Genomic DNA, 13,127 nt, shown 5'->3' with positions numbered 1-13,127 from the left:
TATATTTCATGTTCATTCCTCACCTATAAAGCTCAGGGAATATAATATACACCTGTATATATGGGATATGTGATCATTCCTCTATTATCTATATATATTTCATGTTCATTCCCCTCCTATTAAGCTCAGGGAATATAATATACACCTGTATATATGGGATATGTGATCATTCCTCTATTATCTACATATATTTCATGTTCATTCCCCACCTATAAAGCTCAGGGAATATAATATACACCTGTATATATGGGATGTGTGTTCATTCCTCTATTATCTACATATATTTCATGTTCATTCCCCACCTATAAAGCTCAGGGAATATAATATACACCTGTATATATGGGATATGTGATCATTCCTCTATTATCTATATATATTTCATGTTCATTCCCCACCTATAAAGCTCAGAGAATATAATATACACCTGTATATATGGGATGTGTGTTCATTCCTCTATTATCTACATATATTTCATGTTCATTCCCCACCTATAAAGCTCAGGGAATATAATATACACCTGTTTATATGGGATATGTGTTCATTCCTCTATTATCTACATATATTTCATGTTCATTCCCCACCTATAAAGCTCAGGGAATATAATATACACCTGTATATATGGGATATGTGTTCATTCCTCTATTATCTACATATATTTCATGTACATTCCCCACCTATAAAGCTCAGGGAATATAATATACACCTGTATATATGGGATATGTGTTCATTCCTCTATTATCTATATATATTTCATGTTCATTCCCCTCCTCTAAAGCTCAGGGAATATAATATACACCTGTATATATGGGATATGTGATCATTCCTCTATTATCTACATATATTTCATGTTCATTCCCCTCCTATAAAGCTCAGGGAATATAATATACACCTGTATATATGGGATATTTGATCATTCCTCTATTATCTACATATATTTCATGTTCATTCCCCTCCTCTAAAGCTCAGGGAATATAATATACACCTGTATATATGGGATATGTGTTCATTCCCCTATTATCTACATATATTTCATGTTCATTCCCCTCCTATAAAGCTCAGGGAATATAATATACACCTGTATATATGGGATATGTGATCATTCCTCTATTATCTACATATATTCCATGTTCATTCCCCTCCTATAAAGCTCAGGGAATATAATATACACCTGTATATATGGGATATGTGATCATTCCTCTATTATCTACATATATTTCATGTTCATTCCCCACCTATAAAGCTCAGGGAATATAATATACACCTGTATATATGGGATATTTGATCATTCCTCTATTATCTACATATATTTCATGTTCATTCCCCTCCTCTAAAGCTCAGGGAATATAATATACACCTGTATATATGGGATATGTGTTCATTCCCCTATTATCTACATATATTTCATGTTCATTCCCCTCCTATAAAGCTCAGGGAATATAATATACACCTGTATATATGGGATATGTGATCATTCCTCTATTATCTACATATATTCCATGTTCATTCCCCTCCTATAAAGCTCAGGGAATATAATATACACCTGTATATATGGGATATGTGTTCATTCCTCTATTATCTACATATATTCCATGTTCATTCCCCTCCTATAAAGCTCATGGAATATAATATACACCTGTATATATGGGATATGTGATCATTCCTCTATTATCTACATATATTTCATGTTCATTCCCCTCCTCTAAAGCTCAGGGAATATAATATACACCTGTATATATGGGATGTGTTCATTCCTCTATTATCTACATATATTTCATGTTCATTCCCCTCCTATAAAGCTCAGGGAATATAATATACACCTGTATATATGGGATATGTGATCATTCCTCTATTATCTACATATATTTCATGTTCATTCCTCACCTATAAAGCTCAGGGAATATAATATACACCTGTATATATGGGATATGTGATCATTCCTCTATTATCTATATATATTTCATGTTCATTCCCCTCCTATTAAGCTCAGGGAATATAATATACACCTGTATATATGGGATATGTGATCATTCCTCTATTATCTACATATATTTCATGTTCATTCCCCACCTATAAAGCTCAGGGAATATAATATACACCTGTATATATGGGATATGTGTTCATTCCTCTATTATCTACATATATTTCATGTTCATTTCCCACCTATAAAGCTCAGGGAATATAATATACACCTGTATATATGGGATATGTGTTCATTCCTCTATTATCTACATATATTTCATGTACATTCCCCACCTATAAAGCTCAGGGAATATAATATACACCTGTATATATGGGATGTGTGATCATTCCTCTATTATCTACATATATTTCATGTACATTCCCCACCTATAAAGCTCAGGGAATATAATATACACCTGTATATATGGGATATGTGTTCATTCCTCTATTATCTATATATATTTCATGTTCATTCCCCTCCTCTAAAGCTCAGGGAATATAATATACACCTGTATATATGGGATGTGTGATCATTCCTCTATTATCTACATATATTTCATGTACATTCCCCACCTATAAAGCTCAGGGAATATAATATACACCTGTATATATGGGATATGTGATCATTCCTCTATTATCTACATATATTTCATGTTCATTCCCCTCCTATAAAGCTCAGGGAATATAATATACACCTGTATATATGGGATATGTGATCATTCCTCTATTATCTACATATATTTCATGTACATTCCCCACCTATAAAGCTCAGGGAATATAATATACACCTGTATATATGGGATATTTGATCATTCCTCTATTATCTACATATATTTCATGTTCATTCCCCTCCTCTAAAGCTCAGGGAATATAATATACACCTGTATATATGGGATATGTGATCATTCCTCTATTATCTACATATATTTCATGTTCATTCCCCTCCTATAAAGCTCAGGGAATATAATATACACCTGTATATATGGGATATGTGTTCATTCCTCTATTATCTACATATATTCCATGTTCATTCCCCTCCTATAAAGCTCAGGGAATATAATATACACCTGTATATATGGGATATGTGATCATTCCTCTATTATCTACATATATTCCATGTTCATTCCCCACCTATAAAGCTCAGGGAATATAATATACACCTGTATATATGGGATATGTGATCATTCCTCTATTATCTACATATATTTCATGTTCATTCCCCTCCTATAAAGCTCAGGGAATATAATATACACCTGTATATATGGGATATGTGTTCATTCCTCTATTATCTATATATATTTCATGTTCATTCCCCTCCTATAAAGCTCAGGGAATATAATATACACCTGTATATATGGGATATGTGTTCATTCCTCTATTATCTATATATATTTCATGTTCATTCCCCTCCTATAAAGCTCAGGGAATATAATATACATCTGTATATATGGGATATGTGTTCATTCCTCTATTATCTACATATATTCCATGTTCATTCCCCTCCTATAAAGCTCAGGGAATATAATATACACCTGTATATATGGGATATGTGATCATTCCTCTATTATCTACATATATTTCATGTTCATTCCCCTCCTATAAAGCTCAGGGAATATAATATACACCTGTATATATGGGATATGTGTTCATTCCTCTATTATCTATATATATTTCATGTTCATTCCCCTCCTATAAAGCTCAGGGAATATAATATACACCTGTTTATATGGGATATGTGTTCATTCCTCTATTATCTATATATATTTCATGTTCATTCCCCTCCTATAAAGCTCAGGGAATATAATATACACCTGTATATATGGGATATGTGTTCATTCCTCTATTATCTATATATATTTCATGTTCATTCCCCTCATATAAAGCTCAGGGAATATAATATACACCTGTATATATGGGATATGTGTTCATTCCTCTATTATCTATATATATTTCATGTTCATTCCCCTCCTATAAAGCTCAGGGAATATAATATACATCTGTATATATGGGATATGTGTTCATTCCTCTATTATCTACATATATTCCATGTTCATTCCCCTCCTATAAAGCTCAGGGAATATAATATACACCTGTATATATGGGATATGTGATCATTCCTCTATTATCTACATATATTTCATGTTCATTCCCCTCCTATAAAGCTCAGGGAATATAATATACACCTGTATATATGGGATATGTGTTCATTCCTCTATTATCTATATATATTTCATGTTCATTCCCCTCCTATAAAGCTCAGGGAATATAATATACACCTGTTTATATGGGATATGTGTTCATTCCTCTATTATCTATATATATTTCATGTTCATTCCCCTCCTATAAAGCTCAGGGAATATAATATACACCTGTATATATGGGATATGTGTTCATTCCTCTATTATCTATATATATTTCATGTTCATTCCCCTCATATAAAGCTCAGGGAATATAATATACACCTGTATATATGGGATATGTGTTCATTCCCCTATTATCTATATATATTTCATGTTCATTCCCCACCTATAAAGCTCAGGGAATATAATATACACCTGTATATATGGGATATGTGTTCATTCCTCTATTATCTATATATATTTCATGTTCATTCCCCTCCTATAAAGCTCAGGGAATATAATATACACCTGTTTATATGGGATATGTGATCATTCCTCTATTATCTACATATATTCCATGTTCATTCCCCTCCTATAAAGCTCAGGGAATATAATATACACCTGTATATATGGGATATGTGATCATTCCTCTATTATCTATATATATTTCATGTTCATTCCCCTCCTATAAAGCTCAGGGAATATAATATACACCTGTATATATGGGATATGTGATCATTCCTCTATTATCTACATATATTCCATGTTCATTCCCCTCCTATAAAGCTCAGGGAATATAATATACACCTGTATATATGGGATATGTGATCATTCCTCCATTATCTACATATATTTCATGTTCATTCCCCTCCTATAAAGCTCAGGGAATATAATATACACCTGTATATATGGGATATGTGATCATTCCACTATTATCTTCATATATTTCATGTTCATTCCCCTCCTATAAAGCTCAGGGAATATAATATACACCTGTATATATGGGATATGTGTTCATTCCTCTATTATCTACATATATTTCATGTTCATTCCCCTCCTATAAAGCTCAGGGAATATAAAATACACCTGTATATATGGGATATGTGTTCATTCCTCTATTATCTACATATATTTCATGTTCATTCCCCACCTATAAAGCTCAGGGAATATAATATACACCTGTATATATGGGATATGTGTTCATTCCTCTATTATCTACATATATTTCATGTTCATTCCCCACCTATAAAGCTCAGGGAATATAATATACACCTGTATATATGGGATATGTGATCATTCCTCTATTATCTACATATATTTCATGTTCATTCCCCTCCTATAAAGCTCAGGGAATATAATATACACCTGTATATATGGGATATGTGTTCATTCCTCTATTATCTACATATATTTCATGTTCATTCCCCACCTATAAAGCTCAGGGAATATAATATACACCTGTATATATGGGATATGTGATCATTCCTCTATTATCTACATATATTTCATGTTCATTCCCCTCCTATAAAGCTCAGGGAATATAATATACACCTGTATATATGGGATATGTGTTCATTCCTCTATTATCTACATATATTTCATGTTCATTCCCCTCCTATAAAGCTCAGGGAATATAATATACACCTGTATATATGGGATGTGTTCATTCCTCTATTATCTATATATATTTCATGTTCATTCCCCTCCTATAAAGCTCAGGGAATATAATATACACCTGTATATATGGGATATGTGTTCATTCCTCTATTATCTACATATATTTCATGTTCATTCCCCACCTATAAAGCTCAGGGAATATAATATACACCTGTATATATGGGATGTGTGTTCATTCCTCTATTATCTACATATATTTCATGTTCATTCCCCACCTATAAAGCTCAGGGAATATAATATACACCTGTATATATGGGATGTGTGTTCATTCCTCTATTATCTACATATATTTCATGTTCATTCCCCTCCTATAAAGCTCAGGGAATATAATATACACCTGTATATATGGGATATGTGATCATTCCTCTATTATCTACATATATTTCATGTTCATTCCCCTCCTATAAAGCTCAGGGAATATAATATACACCTGTATATATGGGATATGTGATCATTCCTCTATTATCTACATATATTTCATGTTCATTCCCCTCCTATAAAGCTCAGGGAATATAATACACACCTGTATATATGGGATATGTGATCATTCCTCTATTATCTACATATATTTCATGTTCATTCCCCTCCTATAAAGCTCAGGGAATATAATACACACCTGTATATATGGGATATGTGATCATTCCTCTATTATCTATATATATTTCATGTTCATTCCCCTCCTATAAAGCTCAGGGAATATAATATACACCTGTATATATGGGATATGTGATCATTCCTCTATTATCTACATATATTTCATGTTCATTCCCCTCCTATAACTCAGGGAATATAATATACACCTGTATATATGGGATATGTGATCATTCCTCTATTATCTATATATATTTCATGTTCATTCCCCTCCTATAAAGCTCAGGGAATATAATATACACCTGTTTATATGGGATATGTGATCATTCCTCTATTATCTACATATATTTCATGTTCATTCCCCTCCTATAACTCAGGGAATATAATATACACCTGTATATATGGGATATGTGATCATTCCTCTATTATCTACATATATTTCATGTTCATTCCCCTCCTATAAAGCTCAGGGAATATAATACACACCTGTATATATGGGATATGTGATCATTCCTCTATTATCTACATATATTTCATGTTCATTCCTCACCTATAAAGCTCAGGGAATATAATATACACCTGTATATATGGGATATGTGATCATTCCTCTATTATCTACATATATTTCATGTTCATTCCCCTCCTATAAAGCTCAGGGAATATAATATACACCTGTATATATGGGATATGTGATCATTCCTCTATTATCTACATATATTTCATTTTCATTCCCCACCTATAAAGCTCAGGGAATATAATATACACCTGTATATATGGGATATGTGATCATTCCTCTATTATCTACATATATTTCATGTTCATTCCCCTCCTATAACTCAGGGAATATAATATACACCTGTATATATGGGATATGTGATCATTCCTCTATTATCTATATATATTTCATGTTCATTCCCCTCCTATAAAGCTCAGGGAATATAATATACACCTGTATATATGGGATATGTGATCATTCCTCTATTATCTATATATATTTCATGTTCATTCCCCTCCTATAAAGCTCAGGGAATATAATATACACCTGTATATATGGGGTATGTGTTCATTCCTCTATTATCTACATATATTTCATGTTCATTCCCCTCCTATAAAGCTCAGGGAATATAATATACACCTGTATATATGGGATATGTGTTCATTCCCCTATTATCTACATATATTTCATGTTCATTCCTCACCTATAAAGCTCAGGGAATATAATATACACCTGTATATATGGGGTATGTGTTCATTCCTCTATTATCTACATATATTTCATGTTCATTCCCCACCTATAAAGCTCAGGGAATATAATATACACCTGTATATATGGGATATGTGATCATTCCTCTATTATCTACATATATTTCATGTTCATTCCCCTCCTATAAAGCTCAGGGAATATAATATACACCTGTATATATGGGATATGTGATCATTCCTCTATTATCTATATATATTTCATGTTCATTCCCCTCCTATAAAGCTCAGGGAATATAATATACACCTGTATATATGGGATATGTGTTCATTCCTCTATTATCTACATATATTCCATGTTCATTCCCCTCCTATAAAGCTCAGGGAATATAATATACACCTGTATATATGGGATATGTGATCATTCCTCTATTATCTACATATATTTCATGTTCATTCCCCTCCTATAAAGCTCAGGGAATATAATATACACCTGTATATATGGGATATGTGATCATTCCTCTATTATCTATATATATTTCATGTTCATTCCCCTCCTATAAAGCTCAGGGAATATAATATACACCTGTATATATGGGATATGTGTTCATTCCTCTATTATCTACATATATTCCATGTTCATTCCCCTCCTATAAAGCTCAGGGAATATAATATACACCTGTATATATGGGATATGTGATCATTCCTCTATTATCTACATATATTTCATGTTCATTCCCCTCCTATAAAGCACAGGGAATATAATATACACCTGTATATATGGGATATGTGATCATTCCTCTATTATCTATATATATTTCATGTTCATTCCCCCCCTATAAAGCTCAGGGAATATAATATACACCTGTATATATGGGATATGTGATCATTCCTCTATTATCTATATATATTTCATGTTCATTCCCCTCCTATAAAGCTCAGGGAATATAATATACACCTGTATATATGGGATATGTGTTCATTCCTCTATTATCTACATATATTTCATGTTCATTCCCCTCCTATAAAGCACAGGGAATATAATATACACCTGTATATATGGGATATGTGATCATTCCTCTATTATCTATATATATTTCATGTTCATTCCCCCCCTATAAAGCTCAGGGAATATAATATACACCTGTATATATGGGATATGTGATCATTCCTCTATTATCTATATATATTTCATGTTCATTCCCCCCCTATAAAGCACAGGGAATATAATATACACCTGTATATATGGGATATGTGATCATTCCTCTATTATCTACATATATTTCCTGTTCATTCCCCTCCTATAAAGCTCAGAGAATATAATATACACCTGTATATATGGGATATGTGTTCATTCCTCTATTATCTATATATATTTCATGTTCATTCCCCTCCTATAAAGCTCAGAGAATATAATATACACCTGTATATATGGGATATGTGATCATTCCTCTATTATCTACATATATTTCATGTTCATTCCCCACCTATAAAGCACAGGGAATATAATATACACCTGTATATATGGGATATGTGATCATTCCTCTATTATCTATATATATTTCATGTTCATTCCCCCCCTATAAAGCTCAGGGAATATAATATACACCTGTATATATGGGATATGTGATCATTCCTCTATTATCTATATATATTTCATGTTCATTCCCCCCCTATAAAGCACAGGGAATATAATATACACCTGTATATATGGGATATGTGATCATTCCTCTATTATCTACATATATTTCCTGTTCATTCCCCTCCTATAAAGCTCAGAGAATATAATATACACCTGTATATATGGGATATGTGTTCATTCCTCTATTATCTATATATATTTCATGTTCATTCCCCTCCTATAAAGCTCAGAGAATATAATATACACCTGTATATATGGGATATGTGATCATTCCTCTATTATCTACATATATTTCATGTTCATTCCCCACCTATAAAGCACAGGGAATATAATATACACCTGTATATATGGGATATGTGTTCATTCCTCTATTATCTATATATATTTCATGTTCATTCCCCCCCTATAAAGCTCAGGGAATATAATATACACCTGTATATATGGGATATGTGATCATTCCTCTATTATCTATATATATTTCATGTTCATTCCCCACCTATAAAGCTCAGGCAATATAATATACACCTGTATATATGGGATGTGTGATCATTCCTCTATTATCTATATATATTTCATGTTCATTCCCCTCCTATAAAGCTCAGGGAATATAATATACACCTGTATATATAGGATATGTGTTCATTCCTCTATTATCTACATATATTTCCTGTTCATTCCCCTCCTATAAAGCTCAGGGAATATAATATACACCTGTATATATGGGATATGTGTTCATTCCTCTATTATCTACATATATTTCATGTTCATTCCCCACCTATAAAGCACAGGGAATATAATATACACCTGTATATATGGGATATGTGTTCATTCCTCTATTATCTACATATATTTCATGTTCATTCCCCTCCTATAAAGCTCAGGGAATATAATATACACCTGTATATATGGGATATGTGATTGTCAGGCCTCATCTGGAATACTCTTCAGTTCTGGACACCACATTATAAAAAAAGACATTGAAAAACTGGAGCAAGTTCAGAGAAGAGCGACCAGGACGGTGAGCCGTCTGCAACATATGTGCTACTAGGAACGGTTACAGGATTTGGAGATTTAGCTGCAAAACAAAGACTGAGAGGAGACTTAATAGCTGTCTACAAACGTCTGAAGGGCTGTCACATTGTAGAAGGATCATCCTCTTACGCACAAGGAAAGACTAGAAGCAATGGGATGAAACAAAAGAAGATACAGATTACAAAACTGACCATGAGGGTGAACAATGAGTGGACCAGGCTGCCACTAGAGGTGGTGAGTTCTCCTTCAATAGAAGTCTTCACACAGAGGCTGGACAGACATCTGTCTGGGATGATTTAGTGACTCCTCCATGGAGCTGGAGGATAGGCCAGATGACCCAGGAGGTCCCTTCCAACTCGAATATTGTAGGAATAATGGCATCATGGAGGAAGGCAAATAATTGAGGGGAGTAGTGGCATGCAGGACAGACAAAGGGAATAGTGGTATAGAGGAGGGCAGATGATGGGGTAGCAGTGGTATCATGGAGGACAGATCACGATAATGGGTTTGTACTCACGTAGCCAGCAGACACACAAGGTTTTGCTCAGTGACATCTCAGCACCTTCTGCACTTACAGTGCGGCAGACGCAGCACTTGGCTCAGTCTGGATTTCATCTGTCTACTTTGAATAACAAATCAAGAGCAAGCGGCCGAGTAAACAGTAAGTGGAAGCTCAAACAGCGGCCCGACCCCCACCTGTCCAGTGACATGCAGCTCAAGCCTTGACTCCAGCACCTGCCTGCGGCCCAGAAATCTGCCCACCCAAAACATGCCCCCCAGCCCTGACAACCCCACCCCTCCCAACGCAGCCGCGACACCGTCCCCTACTCCCCCCCCCCCAACAATGCCGCTGCACCGGCCCCTACTCCCCCCCTTCCCAACGCAGCCGCGGCACCGGCCCCTACTCCCCCTTCCCAACGCAACTGCGGCACCGTCCCCTACTCCCCCCCCCAACAATGCCGCTGCACCGGCCCCTACTCCCCCTCCCAACACAGCCGCGGCACCGGCCACTACTCCCCCTCCCAACACAGCCGCAGCACCTGCACCTGCCCCCTACTCCCCCTCCCAACAATGCCATGGCACCGGCCACTACTCCCCCTTCCCAACGCAGCCGCGGCACCGGCCCCTACTCCCCCTTCCCAACGCAACTGCGGCACCGTCCCCTACTCCCCCCCCCCCAACAATGCCGCTGCACCTGCCCCTCCCCCCTCCCAACGCAGCCGAGGCACCTGCACCTGCCCCCTACTCCCCCTCCCAACAATGCCATGGCACCGGCCCCTACTCCCCCCTCCCAAAGGAGCCACGGCACAGGCCACTATTGCCCCTCCCAACGCAGCCGAGGCACCGGCCACTACTCCCCCTCCCAACACAGCCGCAGCACCTGCACCTGCCCCCTACTCCCCCTCCCAACAATGCCATGGCACCGGCCACTACTCCCCCTTCCCAACGCAGCCGCGGCACCGGCCCCTACTCCCCCTTCCCAACGCAGCCGCGGCACCGGCCCCTACTCCCCCTTCCCAACGCAACTGCGGCACCGGCCCCTACTTCCCCCCCCCCCCCCCCCCCCAACAATGCCGCTGCACCGGCCCCTACTCCCCCTCCCAACACAGCCGCAGCACCTGCCCCTCCCCCCTCCCAACGCAGCCGAGGCACCTGCACCTGCCCCCTACTCCCCCTCCCAACAATGCCATGGCACCGGCCCCTACTCCCCCCTCCCAAAGGAGCCACGGCACAGGCCACTATTGCCCCTCCCAACGCAGCCGAGGCACCTGCCCCTCCTCCCCCTCCCAACAATGCCGCGGCACCGGCCCCTACTTCCCCTCCCAACGCAGCCGTGGCACCTGCCCCTCCCAATGCAGCCAAGGCACCTGCCCCTACTCCCCTTTCCCAACACAACTGCGGCACCGTCCCCTACTCCCCCCCTCCCAACAATGCCGCGGCACCGGCCACTACTCCCCCACCCAACGCAGCCGAGGCACCTGCACCTGCCCCCTACTCCCCCTCCCAACAATGCCATGGCACCGGCCCCTACTCCCCCCTCCCAAAGGAGCCGCGGCACAGGCCACTATGGGGCAATAGTGGCCTGTGCCGCGGCTCCTTTGGGAGGGGAAGTAGGGGCAGGTGCCTCGGCATTGTTGGGAGGGGCAGGTGCCTTGGCTGTGTTGGGAGGGGCATCCCAACGCAGCCAAGGCACCTGCCCCTCCCAACAATGCCGCGGCACCTGCCCCTACTTCCCCTCCCAACGCAGCCGTGGCACCGGCCACTACTCCCCCTCCCAATGCAGCCGAGGCACCTGCCCCTATTCCCCCTCACAATGCCGTGGCACCGGCCCCTCCTCCCCCCTCCCAACACAGCCGCAGCACCTGCCCCTCCCAACGCAGCCGCGGCCCCTACTCCCCCACCCAATGCAGCCGAGGCACCTGCCCCTACTCCCCCTTCCAACAATGCCGCGGCACCGGCCCCTTCTCCCCCCTCCCAAAGGAGCCGCGGCACAGGCCACTACTGCCCCTCCCAACACAGCCGAGGAACCTGCCCCTATTCCCCCTCACAACAATGCCGCGGCACCGGCCCCTCCTCCCCCCTCCCAACACAGCCGCGGCACCTGCCCCTACTGCCCCTCCCAACACAGCCGCGGCACCTGCCCCTACTGCCCCTCCCAACACAGCCGCGGCACCTGCCCCTACTGCCCCTCCCAACACAGCCGCAGCATCGACCTACCCCCCACACCACAAAGCCGCGGCAGTTGACCCCTCACAGCCATGACAACACAGGAGCAACATTTTCCTACCAACTGCCCCCAAACATGTTTGCCCTAAAATGGGATCCAGCGTTAAGCCACCACTCTCCTCAAAGAGGACATAATCCCCTCCTCAAATATGAGATATGGCAGCAAGAAGAGGACACAG

General features: G+C 39.1%; 1 protein-coding gene across 1 annotated transcript in view; it reads right to left on the bottom strand.

Moving 5' to 3' along the window:
• Nucleotides 1-10,973, bottom strand: part of LOC141077368 (uncharacterized) — a 168,033-nt gene extending 157,060 nt beyond the window's left edge. Inside the window, exon 1 of the mRNA XM_073564264.1 lies at nucleotides 10,739-10,973. Coding sequence (XP_073420365.1) covers nucleotides 10,739-10,775 — 37 coding nt within the window. The 5' untranslated portion in view covers nucleotides 10,776-10,973. The remainder of the gene's footprint in view (nucleotides 1-10,738) is intronic.
• Nucleotides 10,974-13,127: the final 2,154 nt, after the last annotated feature.

The sequence above is a fragment of the Dendrobates tinctorius genome, unplaced genomic scaffold (genome assembly GCF_039654945.1).
Source record: "Dendrobates tinctorius isolate UK_male_01 unplaced genomic scaffold, ASM3965494v1 ptg000442l, whole genome shotgun sequence".
Classification (NCBI taxonomy): domain Eukaryota; kingdom Metazoa; phylum Chordata; class Amphibia; order Anura; family Dendrobatidae; genus Dendrobates; species Dendrobates tinctorius.
Note: the sequence above shows the minus strand (reverse complement) of the source record. Positions and strands in the feature narration are given on the sequence as shown.